This window comes from Helianthus annuus, chromosome 11 (genome assembly GCF_002127325.2).
Source record: "Helianthus annuus cultivar XRQ/B chromosome 11, HanXRQr2.0-SUNRISE, whole genome shotgun sequence".
NCBI lineage: Eukaryota > Viridiplantae > Streptophyta > Magnoliopsida > Asterales > Asteraceae > Helianthus > Helianthus annuus.
Genome location: NC_035443.2, coordinates 5,384,643 through 5,407,427, shown reverse-complemented (window position 1 = coordinate 5,407,427; position 22,785 = coordinate 5,384,643). Strand labels below are relative to the sequence as shown.

At 34.5% G+C, this 22,785-nt stretch overlaps 2 protein-coding genes across 5 annotated transcripts; both read right to left on the bottom strand.

Annotated features, from left to right (window-relative positions):
• Positions 1-263: 263 nt before the first annotated feature.
• On the bottom strand, positions 264-1,870 carry LOC110889317. 3 transcript variants are annotated; one of them, XM_022136826.2, is made up of 4 exons: positions 1,497-1,870; positions 1,356-1,413; positions 922-1,128; positions 264-750 (listed from the first exon to the last, which is right to left on the bottom strand). In XM_022136826.2, the coding sequence occupies exons 1-4, from the start codon at positions 1,635-1,637 to the stop codon at positions 683-685; spliced, it is 474 nt and encodes a 157-aa protein (XP_021992518.1). In that variant the 5' UTR covers positions 1,638-1,870; the 3' UTR covers positions 264-682. The 3 variants fall into 3 exon arrangements, with proteins under 3 accessions (XP_021992518.1, XP_021992517.1, XP_021992519.1); XM_022136825.2 differs by having other exon boundaries at positions 282-750; positions 913-1,128; XM_022136827.2 differs by having other exon boundaries at positions 289-750; positions 913-1,040.
• A 1,108-nt stretch (positions 1,871-2,978) lies between these two features.
• LOC110889319 (homeobox-leucine zipper protein HAT22) lies at positions 2,979-5,627 on the bottom strand. Of its 2 annotated transcripts, none has more exons than XM_022136830.2 (3): positions 5,025-5,627; positions 4,523-4,602; positions 2,979-3,533 (listed from the first exon to the last, which is right to left on the bottom strand). In XM_022136830.2, exons 1-3 carry the CDS (start codon positions 5,448-5,450, stop codon positions 3,251-3,253), a joined length of 789 nt encoding a protein of 262 aa, XP_021992522.1. In that variant the 5' UTR covers positions 5,451-5,627; the 3' UTR covers positions 2,979-3,250. The 2 variants fall into 2 exon arrangements, with proteins under 2 accessions (XP_021992522.1, XP_021992521.1); XM_022136829.2 differs by having other exon boundaries at positions 4,523-4,605; positions 5,025-5,620.
• Positions 5,628-22,785: the final 17,158 nt, after the last annotated feature.

Sequence of the window (22,785 nt, the reverse complement as noted above, 5' to 3'; positions counted from 1 at the left end):
ATATTCAAAGAAAATTATTAAAAAAATATAAATAAAATTATAAGGTTGAAGGAGAGTATATAATGTGCCATTATTTGAAATCTTTTATTATAAGTTAGATTAGATATATATCCGCGTACACGTACTATACATATATTGTTTGGATGACCTTTGGAAGACGTGCACAACTTTTGACAAACTAAGATAAACTAGGTATTTTTCGGCGCGCGCGTTGCGCCGCGCTTCTTAACTTAAGGTCCCTTTGAAACGTGTTGTGTTGACCAAACGCCCTTCTTAGTGATAATGCCTGTGTGATAAATGGTATTCATTGATCCAGAACAAGTCATTTAGGTGACTGGTGATATATTCAACCAATACAACAGTTTAATGTTTGTATCTCACAAACTTCCATATCTTAGCTGAAATTTCTATTCACATTCTCCAACTAAACTGAATACATACCTATAACACCAAATGCACCATTCTAACCAGGTACCAAAGAGCTTATCAGTCACATTCTACATTACTCAACATGATGCAAAGAATAGTATATGAAATGTAATCAATCAAGCATAGCATATAGTTGAAGGTAGTTAGTTACCTTCGGCTACCGAGAGGCGATACGCTTGTAAACATACTATGTTTCTCTTTCTGGTGCCTCACCGAATCGAAATTCTCCTTCACAATAGCACATTCATCACTCTCATTCACAATCGCCGACGACAACGAATAAGACTTCAACGCCAGAATTTGAAATACACAAGCCATAGACTGTCAAAAGTCAAAACAACACATCAACAATCAAATTCAATTCCAATTATTCAATAATTTCATAAAATGCTAGGATTTAATAATCCGCAAGCTGAGAAAAACGATCTATGAACAATCAACTGAAATCTGTGTGCAAAATACAAAATAGTGAAATTAACATACGCGTTATACCGAGTCGAACCGGGTTGAACCAAGCAGCACCGAGACCCGCACTTGAGCTGAGACCTAAGCTGACCCAAATCAATGCTGACCGATGTTGACTTGTCGAACCGAACCAAAGCTGAGTTGACCTAAGTCGACCGAAATGAAGTTGAACCGTAACGTGAACTTGATATGTATTGAAATACGAAACCTTCACTTTTATCCCAAATTCATCCTCTTTTGGGAAAAAAAATAGATTCCAATCATTTTTCTCTATATGTTGTTTTATCACAGCGACATTATTTTACGTATTAAAAAGACAAGATTTGTGAACACCAGCAATATGTTTACAATATCAGTAAGAAAGAACATGCCATTTAGAAATTCATGATGGTTGGATTGAAACATATATCCCTTTCGCTAAGTTTACATACGGATACAAAGCAATTTGAGGTGAGACATACCGTCACAAACTGAACCGAAATCGCTGACCCGAGGCTCGAGTGAACGGAAACCCGAAACCTGAACCGAGTGAACAACCAACAGAACATTATTGGACATTCAATAAAAAAAGGAATAGAATGAGAAGTAGCAGGGGGTGTTACCGTAAACATCGTCGGCCAAACATCGCTGCCGCCGCGGCTCCGCCGCTGACGGCGGATCGTCGCCGTCTCTGATTTCTCTTTCTCATCTCTCACGCTCTTCGTTTCTCTCTCTCTTCTCTTTTCTTGTGCAGTCGCCGCCATACGCGGCTTGTCACGTGTCCCAGGATACTATTGCCGGAGATGGTTGGTGGAACGGTGATGGTAGGTTGGGGGTATGTCAGATGAAATTAGGGTGGAGAAGATGAAAGGGGTCGATGAGGTGCACCGCCGCTCATCTCTGTCTGTGTAATCTGTTGCTTGCTGATGTTTCTTGTGTGGTTTAGGGCTACAAAAGAGATGGTGAAGTGAGGGAGGCAGAGGTTAAGTCCCTGAAATGCCCCTGGTACTATTCATAACGTTGGTTTTTTAATATATAGGATAATTGACCAAACGAACTCGAAGAAATAATTTGTCAAATATTCACATTAAGTCCACAAAAAATATTGGTGACAAATAAACATTCAAACATTAAATCAAGAGTAAAATGCTATTTTTGTTCCTGAGGTTTGGTTAGTTTTGCGACTTTCGTCTAAAGGTTTGTTTTTCGATATCTATATCCAACTTTTTTTTTTGAACGGCAAATTTCATTGAACCAAACCCCGCTAACAAGAAGCTAGATGAGGGACCAAACAAACAAACAAACAGGAAAGGAAATTACAAATCAAAAGAGATCCATCTATTCCACTCGACATTTATCCTTTTAGCCCTATACTTAACCCAAAGGAAGCTGGACGATTTGACTTCGCCTTTAATGCCATCCACTTTAAACGAACCGTTGTTGAAGATGATGTTGTTTCGGGTTTTCCATAATGTCCAGCATGTCGTCGTAATGATAGCGTCGATCACTTGACGTTTATAACTTGAGTCGGCCGCTAAACGGTGAATCTCGAAGATATCACGAACTGAGGAGACATCAATCGGATCCAACCCACACCATCTACTTACCGCGTTCCAGATCACCGAAGCCACGTAACAGGACGCAAAAATATGGTCCGCAGATTCGCTCGCCATATTGCATAAAGGGCACATTGACGGGCCAATTAATATACCTCTCAACTGATTTGAAATCTTGCCATTTTCATCCAGCTCATTAACTTCATCCATTTTTCTCCGATAAGGCAGGGGTATTTACGTCTTTTTTGTTAATTTAAAGGGCAATTCGATCTTTTTCACATTATGTAAAAAAGACCGAATACCCCTGGAAAATATTGAATTGTCCTTTAAGTTAACAAAAAATACTAAAATACCCTTGACTTAACAGAGAAAAATGGATGGAGTTAACGAGTTGGATGAAAATGACAAAATTTCAAATCTTTTTGATCCAGATGCGAAAAAACAAATATTTGAACAAAATTCGCAAAATTGACCTAACCTCGTGGACAAAATGACATTTTACTCTTAACTTAAAATGTGATAAAAATGTCAATAATCTCTTTAGCATTATATTAAATATGTATCCTGAAATACAAAAGCTTAAACTTGAAATATTTACACGGATAAATGTCTACAAACATAAATAATTAAATCTCTCACTAATCATGACAAACCCTTGACTCTAAAAATAAGATATGATCAGGGTTGTGCATGGATGATTAATTAGAGTGGTAATTAACATGAATGCTTTTAATGACTAGTTAAAAGTAAAAAAAATAAAACTAAAAAATGTAATTAAATAAGTATTTTTTTTTAGAACGACAACTCATACTCCCATCTAATTAACAAGCCGCAGATGGATTGTTGAACGGATTAAAGAAGTGCGGTTTTGGAGTGATGGAGAAAGGACGGGTATTAGCAGAGGAAGTGGTGTCGCCGATGCGTTTGCACGACGGACACATGGTGAGGGTGGCCGCCGGCAGCTGCATGTATGGTGGCTGAGTTGACTGTTTGAGTGCTTTCAGTTCTTGAAGCTCTTTGTGGAGTCTAGTGTTCTCCTCCTTTAAAGTCTCACAACATTTCTTCAAGTATTCACAGTCCACTTCTGTTTGCTTCAACTTTGTCCTTTAATTACAAAAGTCAAAATTAGTATTATATTTACTAGAACCTAATATTGATATTAATTGAAACAATTATTAAGCAACTAAGTAACTAACTGTAGAATAATAACTTTTTCTTATTTTTTGAATAACATTTCTATAAGTTTTTATTAAGTCAATAAGAAACAAAACTGTAAGAATTAAATACTTTTCTAAAAAAACGTTATTACCATGGTTGTTTTTGTTTCTTTATAATTTTGGACAATTTTGGACAATAATACATATTCACAACTATATATTCTAGAAAAAAAAAACTATAAAAATAGTAAAGGTTAAGTTTACACATTTGATTCCAAGTTTCAAACTAGACGAATCGTCAAACTATCAAACCGTGTGAACCAAATGTACAGTTTTAGTATCTTTTTAACGGCAAATTTGAATCACTGACGGACCACTGTAGTATTATCGTGCCACCAGCAAAATCATCTGATCATATTCATCTCCACTAAGCAATAATGCATATACACCAATTCAGGAGAAAACCTAATAAATATGACAAAAGCCTCCTTGTAGGAATCGAACCCACGACCTAATGGGCTCTAAGCCTTAGCTCACCCTTAATATGCCACTAGGCTATAATGCGATGGGCTAAAGTTTCAGTATCTAACCTGGCGACTTGCTACAGTATGAACAACGATCGGTTTGAAGAGTTTAGTCAATTTCAACGTAACCATCATAATTTCTAATATTTAATAAAAGTATGTGTCTTTTTTTAAGTAAAGTATAAGTCTTTTAATAGTATTAATGATAACAATACATATAGTAGATTAATATTAATTGTAGTTCAAGTTTTGTACGTAACTATAATTTCATTCTTTTTAACATATTGATCTTAACAACAAATACATACATATTTTATCCTACAACAAATATATACATATTTTAGATAAATATATAATTGTAGATCATTTTTTATTAATATCTTAGCTTTTCAAGAAAGTAAAAAAATCATACCTGGCTCTTCTGTTTTGAAACCAAACTTCAACTTGCCTAGGCCTCAACTTTAGCTCCCTTGCAAGCTCTTGCTTTTGTTTCTGCTAATATTCAACAATAATCATCGTTAGTTTTAATTAATAAACCTTAAAAACCCCAAACTTACTCGAATATAACGATCATTGTTAGGGGTGTATCCAGGGATGTTTTAGGGGTTCCTAGAAACCCCCTCCAGTGGCGAAGCTTGAAAATTTCCACTGGGGGGTCGGAAGTCACCAAACCTAAAAATTCTAATATAAGTAAAAAAAATTATAAAATCGGGGGGTCGAAAACGTATATATCTAAAAAATTCTATACGAAACGTACATACATAACACTACTGAGCGAAAAGTTCAGGGGCTCGGGCGCCCCCGGCCCCTTGAAAGCTGCGCCACTGACCCCCTCAGTTTGAAAAAAAATAGTGAAAACCTTGTATAATTTAGAAAAAAAAATAGTAAAAATCTATCAAAAAGAAAAAGCGTACAGGGTTCAAACTACTATGATGTTTGAAAGCTTCTTCAAGAAGTGCAGATTGTGCCTTTGTAAGTCTAAGTTTCTTCCTACCATTAACACTATTATCATCATCTTCATCTTCTTCTTCTTCAACCTCACTTGTTGTGCTAATCACTTCACTCTTCACCTCTCTCTCCCTCTTAACACACACACTCGCTACCGAGATTAACGATGAACCACCACCACCACCGCTACCGCTATCTTGTCCATACAAACCGCCATGATCACATGCATGTTTCTTCTTGGTTATGCCATGATCACCCGAAAGAGCCAACGTTAAGGAAGGGTCGAAATTCGGGCGGTTGCAAGGCTTCTTGGTGGTGTTGTGTTGCAACATGGATGAACTAAGAGTCAAGTCTAAGATGATATTATTGTCAAAAACGCCATGGTTGACCATTTTTGTATTAAAGGTTTTGTTCAAAAAGATTTGTTTGAAGGATGTTATGAAGAGGTAGGGAGAATGGTAGAGAGTAGAAATGGAATATAACAAGGGAAATAATTGGTTGGGGGTGGGTGGGGTGTGCGGTTTGATGGTTAATAATGAAATCAATTAATTGGTAGAAAAATAGTACGTGGGGAATGAAATTATGAAGGTCAAGAAAATATATAAAGCATTTTTTTCATTTTACGTCGTTTTATTATAGATTGAAAAGTTTATAAAGTATTGAAAATCAATTATTGAAAATATAAAGTTTATATCTATACAATACCATACAATATAAAGTAGGATTTCTCATAACATGTCTCATCATTTTTCCTCACATATCTCTCTTATTAAATACACATCTCTATTTTTAATAATAATAATTTTTAACAAAATACTAATTATACTAAAGCTATGTGGTATGGGGTGGTGGATTAGATCATGGATTACCACGTGGAAGATGTATACCGCCTCTCTTCTCAAACCATGGTGGTTCGCATGGTTTAAGTCATGACAACCATGCCTCTCTTTCAATTAATTAGCGGATTTTGATTGGTGAGGGAGTATAGTGGATGATAGTGAGAATTATGGTCAACAACATATAGGGTGATGGATGAATGTGACGTGACATAGCAATAACGTGAAGGATGATGATGATTATTTAGGTAATAACCATACCTAATAGCCTAATAAAACTCGTTAATTTTAAACTCTCTTTTATTTTAAGAAACTTTGAAATCTAACTAAATAATAACTATTGTATTTTGGAAATCCAATTAAAAATTAAAGTATATATATTTTTTTTAATTTACTTTTAAACCCTTAGTATATGTGATACATTTTCCACTTATAAGATAAGGTGGTAGAGTGGTAAGGGAGAGACTTGGTGTTCAAAGGAACCTAAGTTTGATTCATGTCCTCCCCATTATTTTCTGCTGCACCTGTTGATGATGGGAGACTAGGCGAAAAGGTGGAGATCGCTAGTTCGATCCTTGAACTGAGCGGGTTTTACCTCACTGCATTGTCGTACCTTCGGGCGAGTGTTCACGGCTTTGGCCCTAGGTGAGGGTTTTCTCCGGTTCGGATGCAAGTGTATATTTCGTTTGTTGTCACTATTAGATAAATCTCCTAAATCTCATTTAATAAGCCATAAAAACTATAGATACTAGAAAAATCTCTATATAATAATAATAATAATAATAATAATAATAATAATAATAATAATAATAATAATAATAAGAGTGAATTGCAAGTTTTGTCCTTTATCTTTAGGCCATTTTGCAAGTTTTGTCCTTTATGTTTAAATTTGACGAGTTTTGTCCTTTATGTTTAAAAATCAAGCACGTTTTGTCCTTATATTTAAAAAATCAAGCACGTTTTGTCCTTAAAAATCAAGCATGTTTTGCCCCAAAGGGTAAAACGTGCTTGATTTTCAAACATAAAGGACAAGACTCGTCAAATTTAAACATAAAGGACAAAACTTGCAAAATGGCCTAAAGATAAAGGACAAAACTTGCAATTCACTCTGATAATAATAATAATAATAATAATAATAATAATAATAATAATAATAATAATAATAATAATAATAATAATAATAATAATAATAATAATAATAATAAAAGAAATAAAGAAAGGTCTTACTTTCCCTCTACACATGACATGAGCTTTTGAATCTTTAATAATTGTTCTCTTGATGAACAATCTAGGAAACTTCACTTTCAGTTACTTTACATTAACATTATTTGAACATTTTCTTTGACTTCTATCTATATCCATGATTCACCACATAGTCTAAGTTAGTATTTGGTATGCAAAACTAATATTGGATTTTTCCAGTAAAGAGTAAAAAAATTCAAATTAAATGCTATATTTAAAAAGCATTATTTTATAAAAAGGCTTAATTATTCTATAATTTAGTAGAATATTTTCTTTTAAATAATGTATTGAGAAAACATGAAATTTATTATAAAAATTCGTTAACTTGTATATTTTCTGGAAAATTCAGAATATTATTTATAAAATTTTCATTTGACTATTTTCGTATTTTTATACAATTTCTATCATATATATAATGGTTAAAATTGCAATAAATCCAAAAGTTGTCAAAAAATTCTCAAAAATTATACAACATATTATTATATGATAAAGATCTGTAAACTATCATCGATTCATCAAACGACCAAATATCAAAAAGCCCCAAATCTATAACTTAACAACCCTAGAAATACAAGATATTAAATACAAATTTATAAGCCCTCTATCACAGGAATGGATAGAGGGGTATTGTAGTGCTCGAAAAACTAAATAATTTAGCTCAAGAACTACCTTAATTGGTTGAGAATCAAACGAGAACCCGTGAGATGAAGTTCCAACCCCTAGAAATCATTTGCCTTGAATTTGCGAGTTGTAGAGGTTGTTTGCACGAATTGAGGGTGAAGGTTTATGTGAGAGAGGTGGAGATGTAGTATAGAATCAGTAGGAGGTGTTAATATGGCTGAATTTTTGTTATAAATTTTTGATATTTTTATATCTTTAATGGAGATTTGATTTGATTATAAATATAAAAAATAGGAATGAATTGGGACGTTTTAAGGGTGTATATATTAGTATTACATATTATATATTAGGCCTAATTGAATAAGGTAATTTGGAATGTTTATACGCGTAAAACATTTGTAGGTGAATCAGGTTTCTTGTGCTTGAAGAAGAAGATACGCACAATGAGATGTTGTTTGCAAGTTGAGGGTGATGTGATTTGGTTTTATAGTCGTATCGTTTGGATGAGGTATCAAACGAGACCTTTTATCGTTTGGAGTGAAGGGACATGCCGCTTGGAATAGGTGTGTTTGGTAATAAGGCATGATGTCGCTTGGGAATGTTTGAGGGTGAGCTTGGGGTTATCGTTTGTAGGATGTGGAGGTGTAGTTTGATTTGTATTGTTGCTTAGATGGTCAAGGTGTTGATTGGGATCGAGTGTGTCATTTAAGTGTGACGTTATTCAGGAAAGGTGATGTCGTTTGGGAGGTGGTGATATCGCTTGGTTCGTGAAGTATCGTTTATATATAACTTAACAATATATAAGTGATATTAATGAAATAACAAAAACAATGAGGGGTTAATAAAAGAAATTTATACTTTATTTATTATTATCCGGATTTGGTTTACAAAGGGGTCGGTTACGTGTTCTCAAAAAGTTTGATCGAATTATCGTCGGTAATTACTAATGGAATTGTCTGTTGTTGATTTTTTTTGCTCTTGATAGTTAATTTTCTAGTAGTTTATAAATGACTAATGGAGTTTTAGTAACAAAGATGCGTTATGATGGCAATTAGGATTGTAATTACTCACACGATCTAAAGTCCCATACAAAAATGATAAGAAAATAATTAGGTTTGGTTGTCATATCTAACGTGTTTAGTAAATAAGTGATGTTTGGGTTAACTTGCTTCACCTGTTACATTAAAAGGTTCGTATTAGGGTTAACTTGTTTAACATGTTAAATTAAACATGACTTGCCAACCCGCTTACGATTGTTCAATTTATTTGTCACAACCCTCTAACAATTCTACCGCTTGAGTACACCATGCCAACCCTTCTATAACATGTCTACCCATTTGAATCGGGTAGATAAATGGGTCGTGTTCAAGTTACATGATTTTAAATGTATTTATTTCAGGGTTTATCTCATTACAAGAACATATATAGGGCTTGTGTTTGGGTTCAACAATTCAATCCGCCAATTTGCCATGAATTCCATGTGGCCAAAGCCTAATGGCAATGCTATGAACATGTGAACAACTGAAACTAAACGCAATTACAACTAAATAAAAGACGATACCATAGTGAAGCTACCAATTACCCTGTTTATTCTACTACATCGTGCCAGTAATTGTCCATGAACGCCTAACTTGTGGTCCAAACAAATTGCATTATACTTGTCACAGCCCCCGATCCCTAGTTCCCGGGAACGGGCGGCCGTGAGCCAGTTTTGGTGGTATCACGTTTATTTATCCAATTTGGCAGCGGAAATTTTCATCAGGACCGTAGTTAGGAAATATTTAATCAGAGTAAACCACCATGTTTTATAACATTAAACATATGGGTAAAACCCAAGTTTTCAGTACACACATTTTATAGGAATAAATCCTATTTATTTAATAAAAACATCCATTTTATTCTTAGGTAACTTTATTGCCACTTTTCCAAACCTTCAGTGCTGTCCAGCTGGCTTCTATTTGGCTTTCACATTTTGTTACCTGAAACGCGTTTTAAAAATATTTTGTCAGTGGGAAATACTGGTGAGTGAATCTCATTTTAATCAGGTTTAAATAAAAAGTAATTTCACAGTGAACAGTATTGAGGGCGATCCCGCAATTACATTTGTTTCCAAGTTATATCAATTATCACCCGTTGGTACTGTCAGACCTGACTTGTGGAAATGTTACTCCTTAACCAGGAGATAACAAATTTTGTATACAAAACCCCAACATACCCACGATAATTGTATTCTTACAAATACTCAATAACTGCTTAATATATAATTAATCATGTGAGGTTTTGTAAAACAGTTAACAAACAGAGGATTACTCACAAAAAGATTTACACAAAAAGAAGGATCACTCACATTGCTGTCTTAGGTTATTCTTTAGGGTTTCCTGGGGAATATCTATAATTTACACAAATGCACGTGTGTTAGTATAATAACCCATTTTAACATTAGTAATACCCTCCCCGAGACGGTATTCCAACGACTACGTCGGGCAGAACCACGACAGCCGTTACGGAACCCTATATCAATCGGGCAGCGTATCTAATACGTCTCCAGGGGTTATAATACTTACATCGTAGCAGAACCTCGCTAATTAGGGGGTATAATGCCCGGGTATAATAACGCCACTACAGAAATTGAGATTGAGAATTGAAATCTGAGCGAACGAAAATGAAATCCGATGCGTCCTATTTATAGGGTCTGATCTTGACCTTCTCGCGGCCCGCGTGAGATATGGGCAGGGCTTACGCGGCGTTCTCTATCCAACGTAGGGCTGCAATGGGTCCTTCATTGCCCGAGAATTCTATTGGTTTACAGGACCAGAATTCCTTGTAAGAACAACCATATGGCATAGTTCTTCTTCTTTTGGGAATGGGCGCTTGAAGTATGGGTCCGTTCACTTGGTCGCTTACTGCTATGCTTACTTTTATTATTCGCTTCTTGAATCGTTTGAATAATAAATGGCATTGCATCTATAATTCCTTGTGCCACTATGTGTTGAACGACACTATTATCCATTTGGTTTCCATTGTTATTGTTGTCCGGATTCTCATTAACCACGTTAATGTTACTCTGGTTATCGTTATTCAGATTATCTTGATTTCCCTCGTCGGCCATCTGAATTTTAAACATTTACCAAATATTAATATCACAAATAATATTTGAATATAGCCAATCACATGACACGCACTTTCAGCCAAAAGCGTCGAGCATTGCGACTTTTACTCTATTTATATAGTATGCATCATTACCCACTAGTACTGAAATTTAAATTACAATACCGACTGAAATGTAAAGCTACAACACTTGTCACACCCCAACCGATGGCGGAAACATCGAGATGAGACGTACAAACTGTTCAAAGACATCATAACACTAATTGTGACAATAATTAAAGTTTATTTCATTGATAATCATAAGTTTCATACAATATATAGAAAAGTTCAAATACATAACATAGATTTGGAAATTTAAATAGTTGATGGGTTTCTAAGCCATCCTAGTCTTTTCTTGTTTTTCTTGGATCCTCAACCTGCAGTATGCATTTAAAATACAATCAACAAATAATTGCTGGCGAGTATACAGGTTTGATATAGCATAATAGAGTTAATAGTTTATCAAATCTAATCCATGTGAACAACTGATATTCAATTAACTGTCATACTCGTAACGATGAAATCCACATGTCCAAACCATAGTTACGCAATTAACATAGCCTAACCCTCGAAAGGGTGGTAATAGAGTTAATAGAGTTAATAGATTAAACCTAACAATACCCGTATATACGGGAGGGGCGTTACAACCGACAGCGCTAAAATTGGCGGATGTTACAGTCTCCCCTACTTTAGGAGATTTCGTCCTCGAAATCTAAGATTAACGTATTTCATAAAAATTTAGAACAATCCACATGCCATACTTAGTTAACAAGATTAACGTATCCCTGGCATGTGAATACACAGGTCAACCCATCGAGTATGTTAAGGTGTGGCTTCTTACGAAGTTAATGACAAGTTTATCACATAAAGTTTAACCCAAGGAACACGAATCCAGTATATCGTATTGGCATGCACGTGAAATAAATTCTAAAATTTTTGAAAAGGAACGTTCAATCATAAAATTTCATTGAGAACGAATAAAAGTCGGTAACTACCTCCGAGGTAAGAGAATCACCTCTAGCTCGTTGGTGAAGTTAGAAAGTGAGTGGAGCTAATCATCAAGGTTTGGGAATCACCCCTATCTTGATGATAAGTTTCCAATTTTTTTTTTTTTGGGAATATGAGTATTAACAAGCATCAAGATGTATCAAAGTATTCATATATAATGTATTATTTTGTGCATTGCATAAGAAAATGTTCATGTTTAAATGGATAGATTGTGCAATGAAAGTGTTTATCATTGTGTTTTTGATAAGGAAATGCATACTACACCCAAACGTGTAAAAAGAAAATGGGTCAAGTATACTCACCTTAGAGTGCGTTGCGTATTTCTGTCGTTGAGGTTGCGAGTTCGAATCCGACTCGCTGCCACTTTTTATTTGAATTTTAGTTTAGTGCATTTAATGTCAGTATAAAAAGGGTTAGTCTAATGGTTTGTTTGGATGTGGCATGCCCGGCTGAGCGGTTGGTGTGTTGTTTGTGCAAGCAGAGGTCGCGGGTTCGAGTCCGGTTCCATGCACTTAAAACTCATTTTTTTTTTATAAAGGCTTAGACTTAACTGGGTTAGCCACTAACTAACCAGGTTAGGTTATTTAACCGGGTTTTCACTAACGGGGTCAGATTCGCTAACGGAAATGCTTAAAAACCAATAAAATTTAGAAAATAGTAATTTATTTAATTTAAATTGTTATTTTATCCATTTAAAACAATAATAAAATAATATAATAATCAAATTTAACCCGAACTTCAATATTTTTACCGAATTAGCGTATAAATTCCAAATTTTTGTACGGTTTAGGGTAATCTCTTGGCAACGATGAATTAAAGAGTCGAAATTAAGATGGAATTCCTCTGTTTTTACGTGTTTAACATAGTTTCAACGTGTTTAACATAGTTTCATAGTTTCAATGATTCATAGTATTCAAACACAAAATATGGATAAAATCATGCAATTTCATTATGATTTCAAGTCTCGAGTACAATTTTGGAATTTGAATCAAGTACAACAAAGGTACAACTTACAAAAGTAGAAAGTACAAGTAGACTTTCCAAAAATGGAAAGTTTGAAAATACGAAATGTTACAGTCTCCCCTACTTTAGGAGATTTCGTCCTCGAAATCTAAGAGGAAGACTGTTGAAAAGATGGCATCCAAGGATTCCACAGAGGGAATAGATGAAACTTGATTGTGAATGGGAGTCATATCAAAGACATGGAATAATAGAGAATAGTGGGAGTAGGGAAGTGAACGATTGACTCTAAGTGGATGCAAGTATAAGAATGGCATAAGTATTGGATATACAAAAGTTGCGTAGTAAGAATGGAGTTTCGTCTTGGATAATCGGACATAATGCGTTTGTAAGTTGTTTAAAGTTTGCATTAGGTCCAAAAAGGTGTGCAAAACACTGAATTTCTCATGGCACGTTTCACGAAAGTTTGGTAACGTGGTGAAAACACTTATATATAGGATGTACCAGCGGTGTATCCACCATGTTTTGACCATGTTACGTCCGTTTCGTTATTCGTGTCATGTTATGTTCCATGTCTTACCATACACAGTAGTACACTCTATGGTTCTCATGCGCTTATTACTATAATCCCGTGTGCACCCGCGATTATACCCATCGTCGCATGATCCGCATAGCTTGTACTAATTTGCGTATGAATCAAGGTATACATAAATTTTGAAAATAAGATTGTGTGCGTATAAAAAAAGTAACATGTAAGCATGTTCGCGTTCCAAATAGTATAAGACTAACGTAAACGAATCCTTCGGGTTTCGCCCGTGTACATGTGCGAATGTATAAATTTTGAGTAAAAAGCATGAGCATAGTATAAGTTTAAATTTGAACACGCACGTGAGCATAAACATAAAACGCATGCCAGGAGTGTGAGCAAAAGTATAAGCATAACGTGTATTAAAATGAGCATAAATGTGAGCACAATTTGAGCACAAACGAATGACGTGAGTATAACATAAATGCGTAAGTGTGAACATAAGTGAAAGCATAAAATGTATAAGTATGGACGTAGGGATTAATGATTTTGTTTATAATATAAAATTAAAATACATGAGTTTATGCGCATAAAAGGTTTAAAGTTTTGAATATGAAAGGAAAAAGAGAACGAGTGACACGCGTGAGATTGTTGTGAGATATTGACTAAAACGTGTAAAATGATATACATATATAGTTGTGCAAAACGTGAAGTTAAATTAGATTGAGTTGTCAGGAATGTAGAATCTAGTTTGTGAATTGTAAAGAGAATATAAAGGAAAACATCTTTTGATTATGCGAAAGGATACTTTGTAAAAGAATGGAAGTGCTATTATGGTTTTAAAAAAAAATTTCATAGCTGAAAATTTGTCGTCCTTATAAAGTTTCCTTGCCCACGTGTTTTGAATTTAATTAACGTATCAAGCGAGGTTTTGAAAAGTTCTTCGAATTAAAAAGTTTGCATCGTTTAAGAAGTTTTTTTTTTTTTTTTTTTTTTTTTGTATTACTAACTTCGAAGTTTACAGATTCTAGTGAAAAGGTTTAACCTTAGGAAAAGGAATTTTGGTATATGAACCTGGTGATCGTGAAAGGTGTCCTTAATAAAATGTTTTTGTTGATCTTGAAAAGAGTTTTTATAACTGATCGGATAATATTTGTAATATTCTGTATGAAAAGTTGGTTTGATTCTCAATTGGAAATTTAGAATTCTTTAGTATAGTGATACGCGTTTTTGGTAACGTTGAAAATTTTTGTGTATGCGAGCGATGTGAAAATAGATTATAGAATAGGAGATACGTCTAAATAAATGAAGCATTTTGAAATACATGATAAATGATTTAGGTATAAACATGATCGTGTTTACGCAATATAATCTATTAAAGAAAGTATTGGTAACGATCACCTAGGTAAGGGAATCACCCCAAATCCGTTGGTGAGGTCGTTGTAAGATGAGAAAAGAAGCGAAGTTAATCGTCAAGGTAAGGAAATCACTCCTATCTCGATGATATGTCTTCCCTCGTTGTTACGAAAGTGTAATTAAAATTAAGTGAAATTATGCATGCTAATGATGTATAATCGTATGATGTATGCGCAAAAGTGAAATCCTAAAAATGGTTCAAAATTGACAAGGAAGAGTTTCATCATAAAAGATCGAAGATAATATAGTGTACATCTGATAAAAAGGAACTTGGATTTTCTGGGAGAGTGAGAGTACTGACGAGATGATGACATCTAGAAATTCAAAACAAGAAATGGATGAGACTTTTAATCATAATGTTTTTGTTTAGGAAAATTGACTTCATGTATGCATCACATAGCACATAGTTTCTCACATGGATCACCAAATAGTTTCACATAGTTTAACATAGTATTACACATAGAATGACATGATGTTACACATAGAATAATGAAAACAATATAAATTTAGTTTGTTCACGAGAGAGAGTAGTTATTAATTGTTTTGGATTGCGATAATAACGTGCTTCGTGTTCCCAAATTTGAATTGAAGATAACGCTCAAATATAAATCACATGATAATTGAGATAGCATAAAAAGAGATTTTATCAATAAATATGGAGTGTCACGGAACGTAACATAGACTATTCCAAAGTGAATCGAAGTCCTTTTCGAATTAAGGAAACGTGCTTTGGCCTAATAGACAAACATTCTCATCGAGGAGCGACTAACGATGTTTGTCCTTCCAGTTACTACACGTCCTTAATCGATTGGGTAAATCGAAACTTTGGCGAGATCGAAAATCAAGGAATGGGACTAGTTAACAAGATGCGAGTTTCACCTCTAACTTGATAACATCGTACCCTAACGTGGTTAGTACCCATCCAAAGATGAGGGTCCACTAGATTAGGAAATGGAAAACTCCCATCAAGATTTGGATATCACTCCTAATAGTAGGCGTCCGTAGTGTTTTTTTTTTTAAACACATACACACATATATTATTATATTATATTTTATTATTATTACTACTACCGTTCCTGCCATCACATTCACTAATATGGATTCATCCAAAAATCCATATTACGCTCGTCGTATTTCCATACGAGGCGTTCTCCCACCTGTCGCATTCTCTCACTGCTTTCTAAAATTTCCTCACCGAAGGTCCTAAGTTCTTGGACATTTTCTGCACTCATTGGGAGTGCAGGTTCTAGGACTGGGTTTAAAATCTGTGGTGCGGGTTCCTGATATGGAGGTATAGGGGCCTGGTATGGGTATGGATTCTCTAAAATTTCCCTAACATATGCATCACTAATGTTGTAGGGATCTTGAGGATCTAACCCTGGATAAGCTCCTAAGTTGGGCATTGGCACATTTTCCTGTATTGGGTTTTGTTGCACGTAGTCTCTAACATCATCCCACCAGGGGTCGTAGTTGTTTGGGTCTAGAGGATTTGGTGCAGGTACCCTAGGTATCTCCTCCGGGTTGTAATCAGGCATTTCTATTTGATTTTCTATTTCCATGGGTTGGTCAGGATTTTGTGGTTGTGGTTGAGGTGCTAGCATTTGTTCCAGGTTTGGGTCAGCAGCAGTGGTTGCTAAAATATGGATATTAGCTATGCCCCTATTTAGCATATCCTGATTATAGGCATCAGTCTCTCTTTTTGCTGCGGCTAACACTCGCTGTTCCTGCAACTTTTTCATTCGTTTCCTACGCTCGTGTGCTCCCCTACTGAACCATCCCCTCTTTTTCTGAGGAAATGGCTCTTCAGATTGAGCGTTAAACACAAAGATTCCTTCTTCTGTGTCAGCAGAGTACCCTGAGAGGGCAGGCTGAGAAGAGGAGGTGCCTTCGCTCCTAGGCGAACCAGACAGTTGACGATAGGCGTCAGAAGGTCCTTGGTCGCTCATACTGTAAACTAACAAATAGTCAGATAACACATAGCAAGAAAATAAAATTATGCACGTATTCCCGTAATTTATTTCCTAACACTTTGAATTTTGATGTCAGCGGAACACTTCTGTGGCTGAATCAGTGGCATAGCTCTGATACCACCTTCTGTCACAGCCCCCGATCCCTAGTTCCCGGGAACGGGCGGCCGTGAGCCAGTTTTGGTGGTATCACGTTTATTTATCCAATTTGGCAGCGGAAATTTTCATCAGGACCGTAGTTAGGAAATATTTAATCAGAGTAAACCACCATGTTTTATAACATTAAACATATGGGTAAAACCCAAGTTTTCAGTACACACATTTTATAGGAATAAATCCTATTTTTTTAATAAAAACATCCATTTTATTCTTAGGTAACTTTATTGCCACTTTTCCAAGCCTTCAGTGCTGTCCAGCTGGCTTCTATTTGGCTTTCACATTTTGTTACCTGAAACGCGTTTTAAAAATATTTTGTCAGTGGGAAATACTGGTGAGTGAATCCCATTTTAATCAGGTTTAAATAAAAAGTAATTTCACAGTGAACAGTATTGAGGGCGATCCCGCAATTACATTTGTTTCCAAGTTATATCAATTATCACCCGTTGGTACTGTCAGACCTGACTTGTGGAAATGTTACTCCTTAACCAGGAGATAACAAATTTTGTATACAAAACCCCAACATACCCACGATAATTGTATTCTTACAAATACTCAATAACTGCTTAATATATAATTAATCATGTGAGGTTTTGTAAAAACAGTTAACAAACAGAGGATTACTCACAAAAAGATTTACACAAAAAGAAGGATCACTCACATTGCTGTCTTAGGTTATTCTTTAGGGTTTCCTGGGGAATATCTATAATTTACACAAATGCACGTGTGTTAGTATAATAACCCATTTTAACATTAGTAATGCCCTCCCCGAGACGGTATTCCAACGACTACGTCGGGCAGAACCACGACAGCCGTTACGGAACCCTATATCAATCGGGCAGCGTATCTAATACGTCTCCAGGGGTTATAATACTTACATCGTAGCAGAACCTCGCTAATTAGGGGGTATAATGCCCGGGTATAATAACGCCACTACAGAAATTGAGATTGAGAATTGAAATCTGAGCGAACGAAAATGAAATCCGATGCGTCCTATTTATAGGGTCTGATCTTGACCTTCTCGCGGCCCGCGTGAGATATGGGCAGGGCTTACGCGGCCCGCATGGCCTAGGGGTCTAGGCGTAGCTGATCCGGGTCATCACTAGGTTCAACACGCGTTACGACACGTGTCATCACCGGGCTGTGCCACATTCCAGGTCGCTCGCGGCCCGCATGAACTTAGACGAACTCATACGCGGCCCGCATGAACTAAAGAATTCAGCGGAGTCCGGTTACATCTTAATGCGGCCCGCGTTAAGTTGAGGTAAGGTCCTATGCGGCCCGCCTCAGCTTAAATTTTTAGTGTTTTTAATTTATTATATATATACAATCTATTTTTGGGCTCGGTATTCCTATACGGGGTGCATATAAAGACATATTGATACATTTCAAGATATATTAGTGTGTCAAAATTATTATGAGGGTGTCGGTTTTACCGAGGGTTGTTATAATACTACCTTCATCATCTACTTCATCTCTTATCTTATAACCATCATGATAGACATCACATGACTTTATCACAAACATATATTATTTGTTTGTGAACCAACACGATTTATATACAACGCACCTTTTCAAAAGGGTTGTGAGTTCAATATCGCAATGGTTCGAAGAGGCACTATCCAAGCCTATATATACCATCCATCCCCTCATTAATTGGTAGTTGTGGTTTGAGTAACAATAGTAGGGGACAATTGGCGATACCATTTGGTTAATAGTTATTATATATATATAGATATATACATGTGTTTTAAATGCATGTTGGTTTATATATATATATATATATATATATATATATATATATATATATATATATATAGGTCGGTTAATGTACAATATTGGTTATCATGCGTTACATACGTGATAACCACAACCACACAATTAGATACAATCTGCTCTTGATTAGACGTGGTGGCACGATCGTAATAAGCAAACATTCTAATAGAAATTTAGGAGAAAATGACATATTTATCAATTTCACTCTCTCATTTATCATACGAGATTTGGAAACTGATCATTGGAGCGAAATTCTAGCCCTAGAATATATCAGTTATTGTTTTCAATTCAACACACATTCTTTTCGCTTCCGATTATGCACACATCACACAATTAAGCCATAAACCTCATGTTGCCACAGAACCTCATAGACTACTACAACACTCCTCTTCAACTTACTGAAGTCATTTTTTACTCTGCTCAACATGTTTTCTAATCATGCATGTTATAGAAAAAAATAATCGCATGTTGTATAAATCTAGTAATAATATGTTTTTTTTCTAATCGCGCATGTTATAATTATGTAATGAAGTATGTTATAATTATGTAATCAAGCACGTTACATAAATATAGTAATAATGTGTTTTTTCTAATCACGCGTGTTATAAGTATGTAATGAAGCATGTTACATAAATATAGTAATAATGTGCTTAGCTAATCACGCATGTTATAATTATGTAATGTAGCATGTTATATAAACCTAGTAATAATGTGTTTTGCTAATCACGCATGTTATAATTATGTAACGAAGCATGTTATATAAATCTAGTAAGAATGTGTTTTGCTAATCACGCATGTTATAATATTTAACGAAGCATGCTATAATTATGTAATGAAACATGTTATACAAATGTAGTAATAATGTGTTTTGCTAATGTAATGGAGCATGTTATAATTATGTAATGACGCATGTTATATAAATCTAGTAATAGTGTGTTTTGCTAACACATGTTATAATATTGTAATAAAGCATGCTACATAAATCTAGTAATAACGTGTTTTGCTAATCACGCATATTATAGAAAAAATAATCACGCATGTTGGAAAACACAAAACATGTAAATACGCATGTTGGACAGATCCCATGTTGTTTGAATTCGGATTTCGAACTTCTTCAATCGAATCATGATTGTCTTCCATTTCACCGTCTTTTAAATTTCGTCTGGCACTACTCTGTGGATCCATTGTAATCGAATTTAATTGAAACCCTAATTGCCGAGATTTGACCGTACTATATAGTTTTAAAATTTCTGAAATATCTGAAACAAATCCGAATCATATATACCGGGATCGTGGTGTAACGACTCGTAATCTGGTATTGAAGGGAATTGTCTAATTTGCCCTTGAGAGTGAAAAGAATGACCCGCGTCATGATCTGGCCGCCACGTACGTATCTTACGATTAGGCATATTGTACTTAACACTTTCTCTATATATATATCTAGTAAGAATGCATGCGCTACGCAACGGGGTTACAATTGGTATCACGTCGGTTTTGTAAGGCACCGGTAAAGCAACCGAAAGAAATATGCCAAAGAGGAAATGGACACGTGTTTTAGATTGGCAAGAAAGCACAGACAAAAACTTACATCAGACGTTATCGTTGTGGCACATTAAAACGCGAACGTTTCTAGTTGAACCTTTATTTTCCAAATATAAAATAAAGTATACACTTTAAACTTTCAAATAATCTTAAAAAATAATAAAAGAAATCAGTAATGATTCGGTTCGGTTCATTATAGTACGGTACGATACCGTCACTCGGTATAACAAGCAACCCTAGAGGCTAGAGGATATCAACACATGTTTTACATCATCTAAAAATCATAAACACGAATATCGTACCGATCAAGATAACATTGATACCTGTACCAATGTTAATTATTTGGTTGAAATTGGTTCGGTTGTCAATAAAACCATAAAACCGAACACTTGTGCCATTACAGATGTCGTGCAAACAAAATTGGTTTGGTTCGTCATGGTAAATATAAAAATAAATAAATTATTTTTGACATGTCTGATTTTAAATAAATCTTTATTGAAATGCAGATAAAAAAATAAGTATATTGCAAAGATATATTCAAAAATATACAATTATATTATATTGTTAAAATAATGAAAATGGCAACCTTCGTCACTTTATATAAAAAGAAAAAAAAAATTTAAGCGTGAGACAACTTTGATAACATGTACATTTTACACAACATAATTCTAAGTAAAATTTATCTCGAGACGTATATAAATATAAGCTCGTCACAACAATATACTCAAAATTTTATTAAACATATTATCTTAATAAATATGCTTAGACTAAGTTGTGAAAGTTAGATAAAAAAGTAAATGCAGTTAGATTAGAGGGTATAGAGGAGGATGGGCTGCTACGTCACCGCTACGTAGGAAGGGTTTGAGGGTGATGGATCTAGGGGGTGGGGGATGAAGCTCTTTATATATATATATATAAATATATATATATATATATGTATGTATGTATAGGTATATGTGAGAGAAGGAGATAGGAGAGAGGCACGGCAACACCGACTGATGGGAGCCGATTGTGACGGGCCGACCCTATGGGGGGTGGTGTAGGGGACCGGCGCCGGCTAAGCCGGGCCTCAGCCGGCCCCCATACCGCTTAGTCTTAGTGTTTATCAAATCGTTTCGTATATATAAAATAATAATAATTTAATTTTAACTTTATTCTTATATGATAAAACAAAACGTATTTTAATATAAAAGACTTTGTAGGCTTAATATACCATATTTTATTTACATCTCAAAATTAAAGTTTGGATTTCAATTACTATTTGTTACAACGAACATCTGAAATTCTGAGAATATGTTTAAAGAAACAAAATAAACTAAACACATGGTCCAATAATTAAAATTTGTTATGATGAACATACGAGATTATGAACAAATGTATAAAAAAAAAAGACAAATCAACCAAACACTTGACTGAATTAAGATGTAGTATTATTAACAAAACTTACAAATGTAATTTTACTAATATTGAAACTACATCCCATACTACTATATTCTTGTCACGTTTTGTTTTTTTCTTATTTTAAGATGATAAATACTTTAACTTGTTTTACATTTTAACATGATAAATACTTTAACTTGTTTCTTATTATAAGATGATAGATATTCTAAGTTGTTTTATATTTTAATGATTACTATTTACATTTGTCTTTATTATTTGAATTTGTTTGTATTTTAATATTTTATCATAATTGGATTACTAATGATTGAACTTTTAAATTAGAATTTTAAACATTGTTGTATCCAATTTGTATATTTTTCTATTCTTTCTAGATTTCTGTTTCGGTTGTCCATGATATATACAATATAAATTAATTAAAAAAAAAATCATTTGACTTCTAAGAATGATCCCTTATATATCAGACTACGTTCACCTCATGCGAAATCTTTGTTTTAATATACTTCTTTTCGAATATGACTTGTTCATCAGTGATTTTTTTTTTAATTGTTGGTCGATGATAATCAGTTTTTTAGTATGGATACTCTTAACGTTTGGTTTTACTAATCCATTTTCATAGTCATGCATTTGACCGGTAATATGATATTTGTTGAACTTATAGTAAGAAGAAGTCAATGTTTATCCACATTTAAAGCAGTCGCAGGTTGTACATATGCGCAATGTTTTAAAATCCGATTTTCATACCATATCGGATTTGGCTCAGAAACGGTTCATCCGGGTATACCGGATGATTTAACTGGTTCTATCAGACGATTTAACCGGTACAACCGACCGGTTTGAACCGGTTTTTAAAACATTGCATATGATATGCTTATATTCATGTGGACTAATTTCATTTGAATGTATCAAATAAAACTCTTATTTAAAAATTACAAAATTATGAAAATAGTTTTATTTAAATATTCGTTTACTCATGTAGTATCGTCAACTGTCTATTAAGTGGTAGTTAACCGGAAAATATTCAATATCTACGAGATCACTTTGGTATATTCCATTCTCGTCGTGAAACCATATCGGTAAAGATAAACCAATGCTACAAGAAATCAAACATATGAGTTACATGTGGGCAACG

Excerpts from the sequence above, each read along its gene's own strand:
- LOC110889317 (XM_022136825.2), bottom strand. The coding sequence starts at position 1,637 with ATGGCGGCGACTGCACAAGAAAAGAGAAGAGAGAGAGAAACGAAGAGC. Across the intron at positions 1,414-1,496 it reads TTTGGCCGACGATGTTTACG|GTTTCGGGTTTCCGTTCACT; the intron begins GTAACACCCCCT and ends CACTCGGTTCAG. Across the intron at positions 1,129-1,355 it reads TTTCGGTTCAGTTTGTGACG|AGGATGAATTTGGGATAAAA; the intron begins GTATGTCTCACC and ends TTTTCCCAAAAG.
- LOC110889319 (XM_022136829.2), bottom strand. The coding sequence starts at position 5,450 with ATGGTCAACCATGGCGTTTTTGACAATAATATCATCTTAGACTTGACT. Across the intron at positions 4,606-5,024 it reads ATCATAGTAGTTTGAACCCT|CAGAAACAAAAGCAAGAGCT; the intron begins GTACGCTTTTTC and ends GTTGAATATTAG. Across the intron at positions 3,534-4,522 it reads TTTCAAAACAGAAGAGCCAG|GACAAAGTTGAAGCAAACAG; the intron begins GTATGATTTTTT and ends TTGTAATTAAAG.